General features: G+C 40.5%; 1 protein-coding gene across 2 annotated transcripts in view; it reads left to right on the forward strand.

Moving 5' to 3' along the window:
• P2RY8 (P2Y receptor family member 8) overlaps positions 1-20,162 on the forward strand; it is a 32,436-nt gene extending 12,274 nt beyond the window's left edge. Inside the window, exons 1-2 of one of the 2 annotated variants that reach the window (XM_086609655.1) lie at positions 16,497-16,573; positions 18,773-20,162. In XM_086609655.1, coding sequence (XP_086465781.1) covers positions 18,841-19,914 — 1,074 coding nt within the window. In that variant the 5' untranslated portion in view covers positions 16,497-16,573; positions 18,773-18,840 and the 3' untranslated portion in view covers positions 19,915-20,162. Of the gene's footprint in view, positions 1-16,496; positions 16,574-18,772 lie in introns of those variants that run through there. The other variant, XM_009977631.2, reaches the window with a different exon arrangement.
• The last annotated feature ends 399 nt before the right edge of the window (positions 20,163-20,561 follow it).

A 20,561-nucleotide genomic window follows, 5' to 3' on the forward strand; every position in this document is an offset into this window, starting at 1 on the left:
CTGGGAGCATGCTTCAAAGATGCAGAGTTAAGCCAGATAGCTTTTCTCTGCTGAATGCCGTTTCTAGTCTGCTGAGACAGGACATATGGACAGGATAACTGTTCTCAAGGAGTTTGGCAAGGGGAAAGTTAAAATGTCTGCAGATATACCTTGATCCAGGAGGACAGGTTAGCTGATTGAGTGGCAGCACAGTATGGAATACCTGCCAGGGTTCTCGACCCAGAGAAAAGCCTTCAGGATCATTGCAAAAGCAGAAAAGGCAAGTACTTTGAGCTGACTGCCACTGGGGCTCACAGTAGAGAGTACAGGCATTCCATCCATGGTGGGACTATGCTCACCAAGGGATGATTTGGCTGCACAAGCCAAGAGGCTTCTGCAAACGGGGCACAATCCCAGAAGACAGAGCAAAGCAAATGTGCGTTTGTGGGTCACATTATATGCCCAATGTCATGCCTCTGCGTGTTCATAGGCCTGACCCACTTGTTGGCATTCACCCCAACCTCACACTAAAGACAAAAGATTTCTTCACAGGTTGAACTTCCAGTATCGGACATTAATGCTATCATTGAAAAAAAGGCTTTAGGAGCCTAAATAGTCTCTTATTTTCACTGCAAGTGCTAAAACTCAAGACTGAGGTCTTCAACTGCTCAGCTTTTGCTAAGAGTGCCCAGTATCAAACTACGAAGGCCAGTCACTAAGAGCTCAGAAGCATGTATATCCTAATACTCAGCTCAGACTGAAGGCCTGAAATGATCCACAGTTACGGAGTGAAGAAAGACTATTCCTTATGCTGCATCATTTTGAAGACTCAGTATAGCATATAGTATATGCCCTTTAATCCTGTGAATGTTTAGAGCACTCTCTACAGACTAGAGATGTTTACCTAATCTGATCGGAAACAACCATTCTTGCAGAAATGCATGGACCATCATGTTAAAGTTATTGATCTACAACTTATCTTTACTCTTGCACCTAAGTTTGTTCCAACTTGCGTTCATGGGTGAGAAAAAATGACTGTAGTGTTTTGTTGAGTACTCGAGAGGAGAAGGCATCCAAACTGCAGTTCCTGTTTCAATGTAATTTGTATGTTTTATCTGAAGTGACTAACAGAAAATCTTGCTGCTTGGTGGAAGGTGTAGATTCAAATCTCATCACTCTGAAGAGAGAAATGAATTCTTATTTCCCACATCCCCATTGAGTTATAGTTGGGAAATGTGAACAATACTGTTGTTGCTGGTTTGGATCCTTTTGTTTCTTCGTGAGATAAGACTGATGTAAGCATCTCACTCCAGGAGAAAATTTCAGCCATAATACACGGCTGTAGCTAGAGGTCTCCTTGAAGCCCTCAGCAAACTGTTGAAAGCTGTAGACTTCTCAGGGACCAAGGTGTTGCCTGTTGTCTAGCTTGCTTGCTGCTCGGTGTCCTGGTTTTCTGGATCTCATTCTAAAATGCCTAATTGTGAGCTGATGAGGTATGGGACATCTCAGCTGGGGCCGTGGAGACTCCTGGGCAGGCAGCTGCCTCTGTCTGCTTATGTTTCTAGAGGAGGTGTGGATGGTGGCTGCTCTAGGCTCTCTCTCTGGATTTGCATTTTGTATTAGATGCCTCTAGATACTTGTTGCTTTCCTGTGTCTGTCTTTTTTTAAGATTGAGCAAAACTAACCACAATATCTTTTTACACTCCATCTCTTTTTACACCCAGTTTCTAAAGAAACTCTTTCAACTGGTTTTCAGCTAAACTGTGGCTTTCTTAAGCTTGACTAGTAACATGAACGAGACATCAGAAATCCAGTGTACAAAGTCACACCCTGTCTTTTGTAATATGAGGTATTCAGTCATTTGAGAACCAGAAAATCTTACTGTACCTAACAGTCTGTGGAAATTTTCCCCCTTAAGATACTTTTGCATTATTATAATTTGGGCAGAATAAAAACACTACTTGAAAGGATTTTGTATTTTGACAGTAATTTGGGAAGTCTCATTATTTGGGTATCACAATTTAAGGTACAAGGAAGTGCTCAACTAAAAAACCAAATCTGATCACAGTTCTGACAAATGCAGTCACAGAATCATAGAATCATAGAATGGTTTGGATTGGAAGAGACCTTAAAGATCATCTAGTTCCAACCCCCTGTCATGGGCAGGGACATCTTCCACTACATCAGGTTGCTCAAAGCCTCATCCAACCTGGCCTTGAACACTTCCAGGGATGGGGCATCCACAACTCCTCTGGACAACCTGTGCCAGTGTTTCACCACCCTCAGAGTAAAAAATTTCTTCCTTATATCTAATCTAAATCTACCCTCTTTCAATTTAAACCCTTTGCCTCTTGTCTTATCACTTCACACCCTTGTAAAAGCTCCCCCTCCAGCTTTCTTGCAGGCACCCTTTAGGTACTAAAAGACTGTTACAAGATCACCCTGGACCCTTCTCTTCTCCAGCTGAACAGCCCCAACTGTCTCAGCCTGTCTTCAGAGGAGAGGTGCTCCAGTCCTCCGATCATCTTTGTGGCCCTCCTCTGAACCCGCTCCAATAACTCCATGTCCTTCTTATGTTGAGGGCTCCAGAGCTGAAGGCAGTATTCCAGATGGGGTCTCACGAGAGCAGAGTAGAGGGGCAGAATCACCTCCCTCGACCTGCTGGCCATGTTTCTTTGGATGCAGCTCAAGATACAGTTGGGCTTCTCATCAACCAGCACCTCCAAGTACTTCTTCTCTGGGCTGCTCTCAATCCATTCTCCGTCCAGCCTGTACTTATGCTTGAGATTGCCCTGACCCACGTGCAGGACCTTGCACTTGGCCTTGTTGAACTTCATGAGGTTCTCACAGGCTCACCTCTCCAGCCTGTCAAGGTCTCTCTGGATGGCATCCCTTCCCTCCAGTGTGTTGACCACACCACACAGCTTGGTGTCATCAGCAAACTTGCTGAGTGTGCACTTGAATATGACTTGAACTGGGCATTCAAATCAATGGCACAAAACCTGACTCATTCAAGAGCTTTCTGTCATAACTTTTGGAAGATTTCATCAAGCTTACTGCATTGTTTTAAGAAGTCACTGAAAGGTTTGCAGAAATTATAGCATAAGACATCTTGATGCTTTACCTGGGAAAAAAGTTATTATAAACCATGAGAACAAGTCCACTGATTCCAGTAAATTAATGTTAATTAATAGGATGAATACTTTCTGTAAAATTGGATGCGGAACATATCTAATTTCTTGAGGCATTCCAGAAAAGAACAGAAAATCTTTTAAGTAAATGGGTAGTGTATCACAGCGACAGTTTTCGTCTCAGAGTAAGCAGGTAAGTACAGTTTTTACAGATTGCTTCTGAAGTTAAACAAAAGTAGGTGCTGTGCTGACAATTTCAAAAGCCACTTGCTCTCCTTTCAACACTTGGAGCATTTACAAAGCAGGACACTAATATTTCTTAAACCATCATCAGTGACGTAAATGAGCAGTGCAAATATATTAGTATTATTTAAAAAAAAAATCAGAGTAGGAAAGTGACTTTTTAGAAGGCATTTAGCAAGTGAAAGAGAAAGCACTGGAGTTGGAGACTATCTGATTGTCTCCCTCAAGGACACACCTACAGTCCTGTCAACCCTCAGAAGAGTCCTACTTCTTAATGTTTATCTTGTAATTGCAAGGAGGTTTTTTCACAAAAACATACAGAGAAGTCGATAACATTTTAATCTCCTTATTGACATGGCCTTCTGCAGGAGCGATAATGAGGAAGCTCATTGTAGGTATTGGCCTCAGCCCACTGCATTCCAGCACTTTGGAAGTGCTCTTGGAGTGCCAGACCCATCCTTTTATGCAGACATGTTCCATAAGGTGGATCCTTACTCTGACCTAGAAAGTCATAGTGTTTTGGTTATCATGCCATTGCAGAGAGGTCACTGACGTACTGATCTCCTGGTCAAAGTATCATTGCTACTTTTTTCACTGACAGTTTTGGCAGCAGGAGACAAGCTTTCTTTTGCTTCTGCTTTTGCAGAACGGTGCATGGAAACCAGTCAGGAGTGCTACTGCTAAAGAGATATTCTTCAAAAATATTTGGATGCCTAATTAATTTGGAGGATTTAGGCCAAAATTAGCATCTTTCCCAAACATTACTTTCCTGCAGGTTCTTAAAGAAACAAGAAAAAAAGGGCAGCAACTATGAGGCAAACAAAAGCTCAACCTTTAATTAAATGTAAAGTAGCTAGTTTTCACTCTTTGCTTCTGTCAGATTATGAATTTGAGTACAGCGAGTAAGAACCAAGCAAGAATAAAGTATCATCCTATTATTCTTGAAGAATGCAAAAGCTATTATTTCATTTGTAAGTAAAATACACATGGCAATGGCAAGGATTTGGCATGTGATGTGACCTAAAAATAGGAGACTTGTATAAACACATGTTCAGCCTAAAAAGTAGTCTGTCTTGTGATTAGTGTGACAATTTCAAAATATTTCCTGTTGTGATCATACAACCTTTAAAAAGAAAGGGTACATTTTAGCTGATGAATTGCTAGGTGTCTCCTCTTTCTATTAGCCTTGGCAAAAAAAAAAAAAAAAAGGATAGGTTTCTTTTACATTAAAGAAATAAGTAAACAAAACTAAATAACAAGTCTCATTTTTTAAAAAATATCAGTCTCTACAGTGCAAACACAAGTAACTTTTATGTGCAGTTTATAGCATGTCTTAAAGGTAACATCTATAGAGATGGTATTGCAGTGGTGGGAGGTTTGAACTGAGGAAACCGCTTTTGAATTTGTTTTTTCTTCTGTGTATAATTTTTTTTAAAGAGTTTCAGAGAATTGAAAGAGGAACCTGCACTGAGCAGCTAGTCCTAATTTGTACAAAACTTTCCCCACATAATGTGGTGAAACATCTTTTATCACTGCACTCTTATCTTTGGTATCTGAGATGTTAGAGCACTATGGCTTTGCTCACCTGCATGGCAGGCTGGATGGTGCTAGAAGGGGTTGTGAGAATTTTTTTTGCCTTTCTAGGCTCTTTTATGAAAATGTAATGCACAACCTCTACTAAATCCCAGCCTTCAAGAAAACAGGGTTATTTTAAAGCTTACAACTCTGCTTTCCTTTTCTTCCTCTCTCCCCCTCTATATACATGCATAGAGCAAGAGACAGAAACACGCACAGAAAAAGAAAGGATACTAAAGCTGCTCTCCTGGAATTTACATTGCCTTTATATTTTTATAAAAGACTTGCTGAAATGTTAAAATAAAAAGGACTTGGATCTGTTTCCTTAAGTTCCCTGGATGGGTTTCAAAGCACTGGCTTTTTCCATCGTTTTCATGCCAAACCACATTAAACCCCCCGCAGGCTGTAACACCCAGTGACTATCAATCACAGGCATCGGTGATCCCATTTAGCACAACCTGCCGGGCCTCTCCCTTGTCTGGCTGATGCCACATGGAGAAGCAGGTTGGCCACCATGCACACCTGCAGGAGCCATGCCCAGCCCCAAGTGATTTCAGCAGGGCCAGGGAAAGCATCGGCTTGGTAGGTCTGTGGGAAAAACCCTGAGATGGCCCTGAGCCTCAGAACTTCCCATGAGCAAGCATGAGCCATGGGTCCTAAAACAGAGCTGGGAACTAAGTAATAGCAAAAATTAAAGGGCATCCACTATTCTCAGAAAGAGAAGCGAGAAAGTAGTTGGTGCTGATCTTCCTTCACAGCAGGCAGGGGGTTGGGTTGTGTTTTCAAAAGCACTGTCCCTTCTCTACTCTCAGGAAGCTGGGGGCATCCTTGGGGTTTCAGAAGAGAAGGCGGCTGCTGTGGGGGATGCAATCACATTTCAGCTGCTGCCAAAGCATCAGGTGCCGGCCAGTGAAGATGCTCCCAGTGGCAATTCTCCTTTGAGATCTATGGTACTGCAAGAGAGTGAAAAAGGGAACCAAAACCTTTCAATAGGGAAGCCCTCACGAGAGCCCAGGTTTCAAGCTTGCTGTTTTCTACCAAGACTCATTTCTCATCAGATATTTCCATTATTACGCATTTCTTTGGGGCCAAGAAGTTGTATTTTTATGTTGTATCAATGCTAATAGATTAATGAGCTCCAGGGAAAGTTTTTGATCACTGGAACATGCTCACAAGAAGGCTCCCTGATGCAGATTTGGTTTGTGCTAGCCGACTTCTCCCCATTGGCTCCCAAGCACGTTTCAGCAGCCAGGACCATTGCAAGCAGGCAGGTTACATGCCGTTGCCCTGCTGAAGAAGCCTGATAGCATGGTCAGGGGCTGTCCCTGGCCAGCCGACCTCCACAGCTGAGAATGTCCCCTCTCTACCTTCAGTCAGAGGAGCTGCTCTTCTAGGGACAGGAGAAGGTGTTTTCAAGAAGAAAGGGGTTTCTTTAGTGATATTAGAATTTCCTTTGGTATTTCTCCAAGACCTGATTCTGTACCCACGTAGCAAAGGGCCAGGCTCATCAGTAGGCTCCCCTCTCTGCGTTATCCTGCGCTGCTTGTGTCAATGGCCCAAAGCAACGTCGGGGACAACCTGGTGTGTATGTTCCATCTGAGCACTTTAAGGATCCAGAAAAAAAAAGCAAAGGAGAAGCTCTGTCTCCTTAGATGCATCCACTAAACTCAGATAGTGTCAAACCTCAGAGACATAGAATGTTATTTTTTTAATTAAGCAGCTGAAGTTGTAGAAATTTATTTGCAATAGGCTACAGGCCAAAGCTCTTGGGTGTCCTGATGCGAGAGCAGGAGACTTCAGGTCTGTGTTCCTGCTGCTGTGGAGGCTCCAGGTGATAGAGGCCTGAGTCAAGAGCTGCTTCTCCTCATCTTGTGAGGAGCTCCCCTCTGGATCTTGAACGGGTCATTTCCACGAGGAGTCACACTTGTGGTGCCTGAACACACACATCACACCTCGGTGCATTTGTCCAGTTTGTTTAGGGGTACTTGAGGGGTTTCCTTATTTTAGTATTGTTTGCTCTCACAGCTGTTTTTCTATGCCAAGAACATCGCTGCCACATTCACCATCCTTGTTATGTGATTGATGACACACTCCTGCAGTCACGGCCTTCAGCCCATGGAAATTCTGTCTCGTTTGTTGATGCGGCTGAATTGTTTACTGGATGTGACGCAAAGCTTCCTGTAATACAACAGTACCGATCCTTCAGTGACACGGCCTATTTTGGCAGGACTCTACCAGCATGTGCCCTGGTCATACCATTTCCAACAGTTACTTTCTTTCATCAGACTTCTCAGATGCCTAAATCAGATCAGATTCCCAGTTGAAAACCAGGGCAATCAGCCTCAGCATATTTACACTTTTTACGTATCTGTAAAGACACAAATATCTGGGTTCTTTTCTGGCTGACTGTTTTACATGATCTGCTTCATACACTTCACACGTAGCAATTGTTTGTCTGGTTCCTTCCTGAACTTTATTAACACCTTTTCCTGTCCTTTTTCCTAAGAATACAGAGGATTTAATAACATTTCCCCCCCCAAGTGTGTGTCATCCTGAACGATATGCTTTCCTATGCCAATTGGCTTTCTCTAGTCTTTAGTTTAAAAACTATAGCCTTAACTTTTAGCAGAAAAAGCCTTGCCTTGTTTTGGTTTAGGTCAAACCATACTTTCCTGAATAGGTGCCATCTGCAGCAAACATTTCCTTTTTTTCTTAGTACATTTATATCATTTTCCTATGCATCTATTTTCAAGTTACATACTGAAGCTGCAGGAACGCAGTAATATTTCAGACCATGTCACTTAGAGGTCTCTAGAACTCCTAACAACCCAAATTTTGCTGCTAAAGAACTGTCTCCTACTGCTCTATTGTTATTAGTATCTTATCGGAGCATAGTTGTACTGGCCTTCAAAATTACCTTAGAGTTTGTCTTACGTGTCCCGTGAGTTTCACAGTCTTCATCTCCAACAGGCAGTTTTCACACGAACTGAAATATCTATAAAGCCCATAATCAGCTCTCCAAGGGGTAGATTTTTTTTTTCTTTTTTATCAGGTGATGTTTTAATCTGTGCCACTGAAGTACCTCCCGTCAGTAGGAGCTTTTTCTTCAGCTTGCCATTCTTCTGTCAGTAAGTGTCCATTCTCCTCAGAAAAGCAGAGGCTGCTCATCCATGGTGGGACTGCTCCTTTATGGTGTGCTTGCGATTGTCTTCAGAGAGTTTCTTTTCTGCTGGATTAATGAATTCATTTTATTGTGCTAGTAGGTTTTAGCAGAACAGGAGAAGTTTAATTTTCTTTTTGACTATTTGAGTGAAGGCAAGACTGTTTGTTTTGTCATTTTCAAGAGCTAGAGGGTAAGAATATTGTGTTTTCTTTTCCCGCATCTGAATTCTCACCACAGTCAAGTTCCTCTCTGTTCTGTAGACTCAGTTTGAGAGCTCATGCCACTCAGGGGCCCCTTTCTTGCTCTGTCAAAGAAATATATTTCATTTGAGGTTTAACCCCAGCCTCAGCCAGACCTCAGCTAAATCTCAATAGTTTGATCCACAGTCAGGAGATGATTAATTAAGGGCACTTAATTAGCTGCCACAATGTGTGGCACCTCATTGGAGACTGAGTCACACCAGATTTTATGTATATAGCTTAAGTCGGAGTCACCTAATGCTTGCATTTAAAATATGTGGATTTGTTTTACAATAAAACTTTCGAAGTTCTAAGTTCTCCAGCCTGGGGGTTAAGCTAAGCAAGTTTTAAAAAACTAATGCAGTTTTCTGTATTTGTCCTTGTCACTGCATTTCACAGACTTAGCATACTTTTCCAGGTGATTGGATTTTAGGTGTCACCTTAAAAGGAAATTCTTTTTAAGACTGGCTGAACTCTGGAGCCTGCATTTTTCTCTATAGTGTTTTGGACCTAGTGAAACTCAAATTTTAAATTTAGTCTGAGCACTTTTTACATTAGGACTTGGAGCTCCTCTACTGTAGGATTGTTTTCCTTTCATTTAAAGGTTTATCCTACTAACACTTAATTTTGCTTGACATGAAAAAAGTTTAAAAATAGAAGAATGTTCTCAATTGTAGCTATACTATGAAACAAGAAAATAGTATCGTATATTGTTTATATGATCATATAATATCATGCACATACATATGTACACATGCACACATATATATGATGAATCAGTAACACAGGCTGAAATATCATCCAATAAAAAAGAGATAAATTCTTGCACTTTGGGTGTTGATTATGGGGTTTATAGATATTTCAGTTTGTGGTACTGGTGAAAAAAATATTTATAGCACATATATAGCATATAAATTACATTTAATATATAATATTATATCAGAATGTTATAATAATATATCATACATAATATTCATTTTATAAGTTGGATAAATAAGAATGCTTACCTGTCCTCATGACGGCTTCCCAGCTCTCCTTTACTTTGCTGGTATAACCTGTCCTGAAGCGCTGCCTGTATCAGAATCACACTAAGGCTGCTCTGACCTCATACTGACCTGTGCTGCTTCCATGTGGTCACCATTTAAAATATGTCATCTGTGTTTATTTACCTTAAGCGTGTTGGTAAGCAGACAATTCATGGCAGAGACAAAGCAGGGCATAAGGTAGTAGTTTAGTGGCTGTAGTATAGTATGTCCTACGGTATAGTAATGAATACACTTTCTCACATCATAACCTGAAGCTGTTTTGCAAAACTTTATCCCAGATAAGCAACCTCTTTGTCTGTATGAACAAAATCAAATACATAGAGTGGCTGATGAGATATGGATTCACACCTCCACTTATATTGCAATGAGGTGTTTGCTTGTCTATATGCTTAAAAATAGCAGACCACAGATATATACAGTAGAAGAGATTGTGAGATACAGACTGTTAACAAATGGAATACTCAAACTTAGCTCTATTAAGTCGGAGCTAAATGCCAGGGTCATAAAAATTATAGTTAAGGCACTAATCTTTAGTGCACAGGTCAATAAATAACATCCTTCAAAGCACAGCATCTTCACTTCCATTATTTTTCTCAAGATGGCAAGATTCCAGCCACAATTTGCAGAGCAGCAATGATCCAGATACCTCAGAGCATTTTGCTAGCAATAAAGAGGAACTCAAGTAAGGCCAATAACAAGCTGTTACAATGTATTGTCTCTTGATAAGAGCAGAGACTAGCTCACTCAACAAAACCAGTTGCAGAACACGTTTTATTCTTTATTATTTCATAGATAACATTCATATAGTAATATATCAGCACATATTTTGACTATAATTAGTGCACTTATAGACTTCTCAATGCCAAAAGAGTGTGCTAGACAATGACAGAATCCCATTTTTGCCTAATATATGCATGAGTTACCTAAGCGCAGTGAGGATTTGAGAGGAAGACCAAAGCCTGAAGGAGGGCACCTGCAGTTTGGTTCAGCCGAAGAGCTAAACTTTGACCTGCTGTCTCACCTGCACTCAAGGACTTTCCAAAGAATGAAACAATAGCAGACGTGGTTTTGAGGTGCTATTCCTGTTGTATCTCTTTGTATTAGTGTGATACTTCAAGTAGTCACAGAGAAACTGAATGAGAGGTGAAGCTTTTTTTAGAAAGCTTTTAATTTTTTTCGCGTTTTATAATCTCTGCTTCTTGTATGTTACCAGACATACCTCTAACTGGTATCAAAGTGCTAAACTGAAGAGAAGTCAGGAAAAAAGTTTTAAGTCAGGGAAAAAATAGTAATTATGTTGGCTCTTTCTTTTTCCTTGGTGTGCATATAAAATGCTGCTTTTAAAACTAGGTCATAGAGTGTATCTGCTCCTGTAGTTAGCTATTTCTGAGGTTCCTGTTACCTGTGCACTGTGCCTTTGGGTACATCTGCTCAGGACTGTTCAGACACATGTGAATTTATATTGTGCCCTGTGCTAGCCACAAGCTCTACAGCTGCAGTTGTCGATGCTCAACATAAGCCGTGAGCTTTTGCAGAGGAGCCAACTTTCAGTTCTTTCAGCATGTGAACAATGTGAATTTGCATGAGCTGGGACAGGGTGAGCTGGATTTGACCTACCGAGCAAAGATCTCAGAGGTGCTGTGCACACAGCACACAGGGCTGCTTCACACTTCACTGGGAGTTGCATGAATACCAGACCTGCAGGACTGGTCCTGAGATAAAGGAAACCTGGTCATGCCATCTGGGCTCCATAGCGGTACTGCATGTATCCTAAGTTGCTCCTCTCAAGATAGATGCAGGCAATACATGGCTGTACTAGTGACACACGCCCTGATCATGATATGACCTTAATTAAAAGGAAGAATCAGCCAGGGTACCCCATGATTGTAGCTTGAATACTAGTGACTGCTGATGGTAACGTTGAAGAAATTAAAAAAAACTTTCTCTAGCTGAGAATCACAACCACTTGTAAGACCATATATATGGGCAACTGAATATCACTTCGGAAAAATACAGTGATATATAGGTCGAGAGTACAGATACAATTCAGGGTTTACACTCCGAGTTGTGACAACAAGCAGTAAGAGAAACAGTGCCACGGAAAGAATTGTGACAGTACAAGATTTCTCATGGAGATCACCACTGCTCCCTTCAGGCAAGACTGGCAAGCATTGTCCAAAGTGCTAAGGAATGAGGAGACAGCCACAGACCTCACACGTTTCCCACTGCCTTGGATTGCATATATCACTGCCTACTGGCCCTTAGTCAACCTGGGCACACCTCTCCTCGTGAAATACATGTAGTCACCTACTTTCAGTGGGCACTGACAGGGAGTTAGGAGGAATGAGTGGACACAATACCAGTTCCAGCCATTTGAAAGATCTTCCAGCAGTCCATTTTTTGTATCAAAACCTTCCAGTAAGAGACATAGTTTGACAGGAAGCAAGGCTCATTCTTTCTGTACCTCTGGCTCTTCTTGCTCTTTCAGGAGCAGAGAATCAGATATGCAAGAAAGTTGCCAAGTACATGTCAGTTTAGCTCTTACAGAGCCCCTGGTCTCGTGTTTTTCAGCTAAGACGGTTTTCACTAGTGCTGATGTGAGAATCACTCTAACTGATGTGTGAGCCAGTATAACACCCAATCTGACAGCAGTTCACCACCCTAATATTGCAGAAGGCATCTAGGGAGAGAGCAGAGCAGTCGGTCCTATAAGTGGGCTGTCAATAATGGCTAAGCGAGAAGTGCTGAGCAAGTACGGCAGCAGGAACAACAGAAGATAAAAAAAATTTTATTCTGAGTCTCAACTGTGGCACCTTTGCTACACAAACATTTTACGTGATTGTAAAACTAACTATTGTTTTTGACACAGAAGTGGAAGAAGACGGATACAGCTAAAATTGTGCATTTGGTCCTATTCTGTGCCCATTCATTTTTAAATGGAAGCTGGCCTGGTCATTTTTAAGCGGCAGCTGAGTGGCCCAAGTGTGATAGGGGAAAATTATGTTTTAGTGGACTAGTTTAGGTTTTGACAGAATTCAGGCAATTACAGGCCTCCAGGAAACCAAGATCTGAATCAGCAGGATGTTTTAAATGGGCTGTATTCAACCTTAAACACCTGCATCTACAATAGAAATGACTACGTATGAGCCTGTTACAGTCACTGGACATCCACCCAGTACAGGCAGTGGCATCTACACTTTCCAACTCACCCTAAAAGAGACATTTGGTTTCTATGGATGCAAAATCCACGGCTGCAGCAAAGACCAAGCTAGAAAGAGGTCAGCTATACCCAAATCCTGCTAATTAATGCTACTGCTCTGGAAAAAGAGTTGCATATTTGTATAGATTTTACTTAACAAGAGGAACGATAATTCAGCCTGTGTTTACTGGTCACTGATTGTTATGGATCCAGCATGGGCTTTTGGGGACACGTCTGTTTATCTAGGAGGAAGTAAGAGGTTCCGTACATACTGAGACCAACCAGTGGAAGTAGTGGAAGAAAGTCTATCTGAAGATGGCCCACCTGCTCTGCCAAATTCTTTGATTCACCCCTAGAAATACTGTTTCAAATTCTGGCCCTGCTATGTCATATCAATGTTAGAATTGCCCTACATACGTTCCTTAAAACATTTTCCAAATACCATGCCAAATGATCCTTTCAGCTACACCTGCAAAACTGGTCCTGTATATGAATTCCTCATATGTTAAATCAATCAACAGCTACAGACTGTCATATCCTTAGTACAAGTGCCAGAAAAAGTAATGCGCGAGCTTTTTTGCTTTTTTTCTTTTTTCCTTTTTTTTAAATTTTTTATCTCTAAAGACAATCGTCAAAAACATGCATGCAGCTCTACCTCAAATCCTTTGTGGACTGAACAGGAGAGGAAACATTCAAAAAGAACTTCACAGAAAAGAGAGATGAAAAGATAGAAAATACAGATTTCAAATAGAAAAAAATATATATATGTTTGCTGTAAAATGTCAGTCAAACCATACAAATTCCATATAAGACCACAAAGTTTTCTTAAGATTGTAGGATTCTCTGCTGGGAATCTGTCATATTGTCTACCACAAACGCCTCGTGCCAACAAACTGTTGCTTCTTTTCCTGGTATTTGAGGTTAGAAGGGAAATCAACTACGCTTTTTCCTCTGACTTTCACAACAGCTATGTGAGGCAATTACTTGTAGTAGGAAGTAATTGCAGACCGGAAGCCATTGTCTGTTAATCCTGGACATAGACAATATTTGAAAGATTTAAAGTTATAAAAGATATCAGTTCATGTGTTATTTAGACTTGATCGGGCACTTTCTGTGGTCAAAGTTCTATAAAAACATAGACCTTCATAATCTTGATATAACTCAATATTGTATAATAATAGTTTAGGGGCAAGCTATCTGCAGGAGGACCCTCTGGCATAGGATAACTTCACACTACCCAAGATGTCCACCAGAGTGGTTAAAAGGAGTTTTGCAAGCTGGTTGTCCACGGCCACTCACCATCTGACAAAAACTGTGGTCGAATGAAGTCAAGGTTCCCTGCCAGGCATCAGCAATATTTCTGTAACTGCTTGCATGCATGTTCTTCCTCCATGATATGTGCAAGACAGAATTATTTCCCCAAGAGGCAAGTTACCTTCTGCAGTTGGAAAATAAGAGCATGCACATGGGCAGTGACCGAAGCAGAGTGCAAGTCCTGTAGAATGAGTTCCTGGGCTGTTATGTTGAATTCTTAAAAGGGATTGCCTTAGTTTTGCTAGTCCTTTTGAAAATATCAGGCCTGAAAACATTAAGCTTACAAAGTCTGCATACATAGAAAAGACTTACACACATAAAACATTCTAGCTATTAGCCCATACGCTCGAACCTCTTTAAATCCAGTTTAGGATGCTCACTCTCTCTGAAATTTAAACCAGCCTAGAAAATCTGTCAGTGGAGTTGCACAAGTTGGGTTTCAGTTGACCTGGGGTTTTGCTCACAGAATTTTTTAAAGCTGACTGTATTGCATACCAACAAAGAAAACTGAAAACTGCTTCATTTTGTAGCATAACTAGCACTTGAACCATACTGCAGATGCTGAGAGGTTTTTGTTAACACTGGCCCACAGCCTTACTATTTCCATAAACCTGACTACTGCAGAAATTAACTTTTTAAAGACCACTTCGGCTAGTTTCACTCTGAAGAGGATTACTGACACAGATGATAGTGGCTGTGTTTATGCAAACCTTATCTAAATTAGTGTGAACATTACAACACCAGCACAGAACCCTGACTTTGCTGATTTATGGTTAGCAAAGGAGAAGGTTCAAGTGAACTGACATTCAACTACCAGCAAAACCGCATAGTCCAGGACAGACACAGTAAATGTAAAGGTAGCTATGTACAGTTAGTTTTCCTGCTGAGCTAGTTCTGAAGAGATTTGGTACAGTATTTCCTCGCGATGTTTCTTTGCCTCTCATCTGTATATTTAGATTTCACACTTAGTAAGATTTTTTTGGCTGAATCTTGGAAACTGTCCACTTGCACTCTCTCAGGACAGAGAAGAGAAGCACTCTCTAACAGGCAGAAATTATAAGATTATTTTTCTTCACTTTTGAATAAAGCTGCTTTCATCTAGGCTGATATAGCTAACAAGCTCCACAGGCATGTATTCCTCCACTATACTAAAGCTGCTAATGCTTCTACATTTTCTTACTGAAAAAATAGAGGGTTTTTTTTCCTCTCAATGTGAAATACTTGTGGAGAGAAGACACTCTTGTTTTACCTCGCCATAGGTATTTGAGGTCAGAGCTATAACCGCCATAGGGTTTACTTTGACTAGGTGTACTAAGATAAAAACAGAAGTTTGTTTCCACAAGAGTTTTTGATTAATATGGTGATTATAAAGTAACTCTTTCATTGTAAAAAATATGCCAGCTTTTGCAGTGAAGGCATCTGTATAGTTTTCTTGTGTCCTTTATCAGAAAAATCTTTGTTGAAAAATAAGAAATAAAGAACAGTTTTATTTTTCTAAAGATAAAAGACGTAGGTCAGGAATATTGTAGCTAGTTATATGTTTTCAGATTTGCGTTTTTTGCTCAGAAACATTTGCACACACAAGTGCACAGAGAGTAGAAGTCTTATTTCCCAAATGTATTTATTCTTAAAAGAAGATAAGCTAGAGCCTAGAATGAAATAATGGCTTTGTGATAACATAACTACAGGCTTAGCAACAGTTCCTGATCTTTGCAGTAATGATACTCAGAACAAAACAAAAGAAAGAAAACAAAAAAAAAATCGGTAAAAAAAAAGAAGGTCAAATACAAATAATTTTCTTAGAAGACATAGGTTCAGATCTTGACTGAGTGAACCAAACCCTGGCCTTTTAGAGATGCAGAGATGTGACCATACAAGCTAAAATTTGCATGAAAGTTTATTGCAAGGGTGAGAAAGAACCATCCAGACAAAACCTGCAGCCTCTTCCTGTAAAGCACATGTTCAGTTTATGGAACACACAGTCAGAGATGCACTCATTTACTTTCTTCGGTTTGATGAACATTTGCAGAAGTGTTTTTCTGAATTGCATCAATGCTGCTTTAGGAACAATAACTGAGGTGTGTTACCAAAGGGCACTACTCCTTCTTGTTCCTCATATTAAAACCCCTTACTCTATCTAAATATCAAAATTTTTGCCACTTTTCCCACAACTCAAGATGACTGGCTCCTGGCTCCTTGCCTTTCTAGCTCCTTCTTCTCTTCACACTCACTCTACAATAGAAATTAAGTGTCTGTTTTCTGTGCTCATATAATATTCTTTCATCTCACTAGCAATTCAGAAAGTCCAGGAGGGTTTGAATCCCCAGCAGAAACACTTTTTCACAGGTGCACTTGACATCGACAACAGGAAGAGAATAGATGTAAGAGAAGAAACACTTCAGTTCTATTTAGTAGTCTCGTAAAAAGAAAGCAGACACATCTTCATTGTTACTCTTCCATGGTAAAGAAATAACACAGTCCTCTTCTGATTTTTTACTGTTTGATTTTCGGTATACCTTTTAATGTTTTCTTTGTCATCTTTTGTTAATTGAAGGGAAAGGACCCACCATTCCTGTCAAAAAGGCATTAAGTAGCTGTCACCTTTGCTTATGGTTCCAGCTTGGATGAAAACCTGCCGTTACTGAATTTCCAAGTAAGCTTTCTGTCCAGAGTGCCATGAGCCAGTGAGTACAAAGAGGAGCAAAATAATTCTACCTGGATTTAGCAAGGGTTACTCGAGAGGCTGTAGATGTTCTTAGTACCTAATACAAAACTAAAATACATCCATAGGATCATAGAACGGTTTGAGTTGGAAGGGATCTTAAAGATCCTTTAGTTCCAACCCCCTGCCATGGGCAGGGACAGCTTCCACTAGACCAGGTTGCTTAAAGCCTCATCCATTTCATTCTTGATATAGTTCCACTGACAAGGACAGAATTTCATCTGCAATGGATTTGGCTCAAAGGGTGTTTAGCAGCTATGATCATACAATGTGCTCATTACTTGGAACACTCTGTGTCATGTGCATGACACATTAGGAACGCATCTCTGCCTTCTTTACAACTCCTATTTTCTTGTGCCTTTTTCTGGGCTTTCGACAGCTCAGCTAGAAGCTCCTGAGAGACTGGCAACACTAGGTAACATCATTTGTTTGATACTGACTCTCACTACTTCTGAATATTTTTAGCTCACATCTGAAGCACTATGTCAAATTGATCAGATCAAGAAACAAGAGAAATAAATCCTGTCCCCACTGAGCTTCTTGCTGCTGTAGTTGTGCTGTTTCTGGATCTGCACTCAGTTTATTTTTAGAGTTGAGTACCCCTCTACTGCACTATAGCCTTCAGTAGAGACTTCACATTTGCCAGGTCTCAGAAACTATCAACAGTTATTTTGTGAAAGTTCCAACAAGTCATTCAGTAAGAACCTCTGTTAGGAGTCACAGTTTTTGTCAGAATGGTTATTTCCAGCTAGAGTTAGCCAGCATCGAGGGCTGACCTCTCTGAGAGACTGGCCTGTTACACTGCTCATGGGCTATGACTACACAATTAAATTAAAGATCTTATTTAACTAGATCTGAGGTTAAGTGACACTAACTGACTGGCATCTACGTTTTTTTAATCTAATGTCCTACAGCAGGTGTGTCTTGCAAAGAGATGCTTGGATTAAGCAGTGCAGGTGATCAAAGTCCACAAGTAGGAGTGTGTCCCTGCACTCACTCTCTGCTCCTCTTCTATTAAACAGCATGGGTGTGCCCACAATTACCGTCTGGCTTGGCCTGGCACCCTTTCCAGGCCCCTATTGCTACTCTTCACAGAACTTATTGTTGGTCTGTCTTCTGACTTTCTGGTCAATCATTGCCATTTCTTCACTTTTTTCTACTCTGCTTTTGTGAAACTGCATCCCTGTACTTGCAGCTTAATGAAAGCAAGCACGCGTGCAAGTACCACATTGGGGCATGAGTTTTTGCTTGCAGCTGCTAAATGCTGCTACACTGTATAAAGAAAAAAGGCTAAAACATAAGCTATTGCATCTTCCAAGAAAGATCTGTATAGGCCAGACAGTGAAAGCATGGGTTTGCTTTGCAGACTGCAAAACCGAAACAAATTTTGCAGAATTACAGGTGACGCCAATAAGATAGCTGCAAACAGAACATTTTTTAATAACTTACATCTTGCAGAAACTGAAATTCAATAGCTTTTCTTTTTGTTAAAAGAAGGCTTGTTACTTCTTTTGTCTGGTCTCTTCAGCTTGTAAACCATTTCAAGCAACTGCAGTCTGTCCCTGGTTCTCGATTATACATAGTGTTTACCTTATATTCTGTGTATATCATGAATACACCAAGAATAATTGACAGCATACTCTCTTTTCCCCACTTGATAAAAAATATTTTAAAAAATCCAGCCCTTACTTGGAATGGATGACTGTTTAGTAAGGGGTGGAAAAAAAGTCAGAAAATATTGTGTATGACAAGAAGCAAGGTCATGACATCCAGAATAGATAGGATGGATTTAGCTCATGGAGATCTTATGGCATAGTGTTCTTATGCACGCATCGATTTAATTTCAACTTGTGATGTGTGATTTTCTTTATATTATGATAATATAAGAGGCGTGATAATGTATAGACTTCAAAAAGTATCAGAAAGTCATTTAGCAGGGAAAAAGTAGCTGTTCAAAGATAGGAAGAAGTGAGACTGGGAAAATATTACCATTATGCAGAGGGAGGAGAGAACTTTCGGGGATACTTTTAATCAATTCAGTTCATTCAGAGATAATCTATCAAACTACACAGGGCTTTTTCTTAGTGTGATTAATAGAAGAAGTATGTTCTTAATTTCTGTTTTGACATATTGCTTTTTTCTCTTGACATTTGTCCTCCAGGTTTTTAAGCCAAGTGTTCATGATATGATCCAGCTGGCTTACAGGGATTAGCAACCCCCTGGTGAATAATGGTTAAAAACGAGTCTCAACTGGATGTTGAAACATTGGCAATGCTCCAGAATAAAGCTATCTCCATCACTCTCCCTGTTGTGTATTCACTGGTGGCTATGATCAGTATCCCTGGCAACTTGTTCTCCCTTTGGGTGCTCTGCTGCCACATCAAACCCAAAACACCTTCTGTTATCTTCATGATCAACCTAAGCATCACGGATCTCATGCTGGCCAGCTGCTTTCCCTTCCAGATTTCTTATCACATCCAAAGCAATCACTGGAGCTTTGGCAAGACTCTCTGCAGCCTTGTGACCGTGATGTTCTACTCCAACATGTATTCTTCCATACTGACCATGACCTGTATCAGCATCGAGCGGTACATGGGTGTGGTATATCCAATGAAGCTGATTAAGTGGAGAAGGAAAAGATATGCCCTGGCTGCCTGCCTAGGTATGTGGATTTTCTTGCTACTGGCCTTCTACCCACTAGAAAGCACAGATCTGACCTATGAAGTGAAAGAATTGGGGATTATAACCTGTTTTGACGTCCTCAAATGGGGTATGCTGCCCAACTTCTCAGCCTGGGTGGCCTTTCTCCTCACGCTATTCGTCGTGCTCTTCCTGATCCCTTTTGTTGTAACAGTTGGATGCTATATTGGCATCATTCGGAAGCTTATTCAGACATCGAACAGACACGGTAACAGGCAAAAGACTAGATCCATATACCTGGCGGTGATAGTCCTCCTGGTATTCATCACTTGCTTCGCCCCCAATAACTTTATCCTACTTGGGCATATGATCATCCGCCTATTTTACCACGGGAGTTTGTATCCTGCCTACAAGCTCTCCTTGTGCCTCAGTTGCCTCAACAACTGCATAGATCCCTTCATTTATTATTTTGCATCCAAAGAATTTTGCCAGAAATTCATGCAAGTGTTTCGTCCTAAGGTACTGCTCAGTGACAGTTTGGAAAACAGAAGGGAAAGCGTATTCTCTGGCAGGACCATGTCAGTCAGGTCAATGTCAAGCGGACCTATGGATGGGTTAGAGGGAGTAAAGGTCTATTTGCAAAGGCAAGAAAGTGTTTTTTAGCCTTAGACATCTCCAGAAGAAAGGCACCTGTGAGATCCATGAGTAAACACAGAAAACATTTATTTTTGAATGGCTACCCTCAAAATACCTTGCTCCAGTGACAGAACTCAAGCGATACTTATACTGCGCATCCTAGTTCAGTATTTTCTGGTAAGAAATGGAAGCGTTAAAGGAACTGAGTTTATTCAAAAAGGCACTGAAGCAAACCTAGCATTGATAATTAGGGGTTGGCCTGGAATAAGTCCTAATGAATGAAACCAAGGGACAAGTTTAGAACAAAAATTACTTTCAGGTTGTATGATCTGAGTGTTTAACCAAAGGCTTGTGATTCTCGGTGAATGTGAAAAATTACTGTATATGAATTAGAGCATACAGTGAAGTTGGATTTGAGGTAGGGGAGTTATTTTTTTAAGTAACATGCTGTAGTTTTGTTTGTTTTTTTCTTTTTTTTAATGTATTGGTTTCTCTCTTGTGTTTCTATAAAAGAATGAGTAAAAATAGCTTGTCGTTTTACCATTAATGCATAGCCACTGTGAATTCACCACAACACTCACCCAACTGTTTATTAGAATCAAACCACACTAACCTTTGAAAAGGTTAGGTTGACTCATACTGTTTATTTCAATTTTAAATAGCAAAATATCTCA

Source organism: Tauraco erythrolophus, chromosome 1 (genome assembly GCF_009769465.1).
Source record: "Tauraco erythrolophus isolate bTauEry1 chromosome 1, bTauEry1.pri, whole genome shotgun sequence".
NCBI lineage: Eukaryota > Metazoa > Chordata > Aves > Musophagiformes > Musophagidae > Tauraco > Tauraco erythrolophus.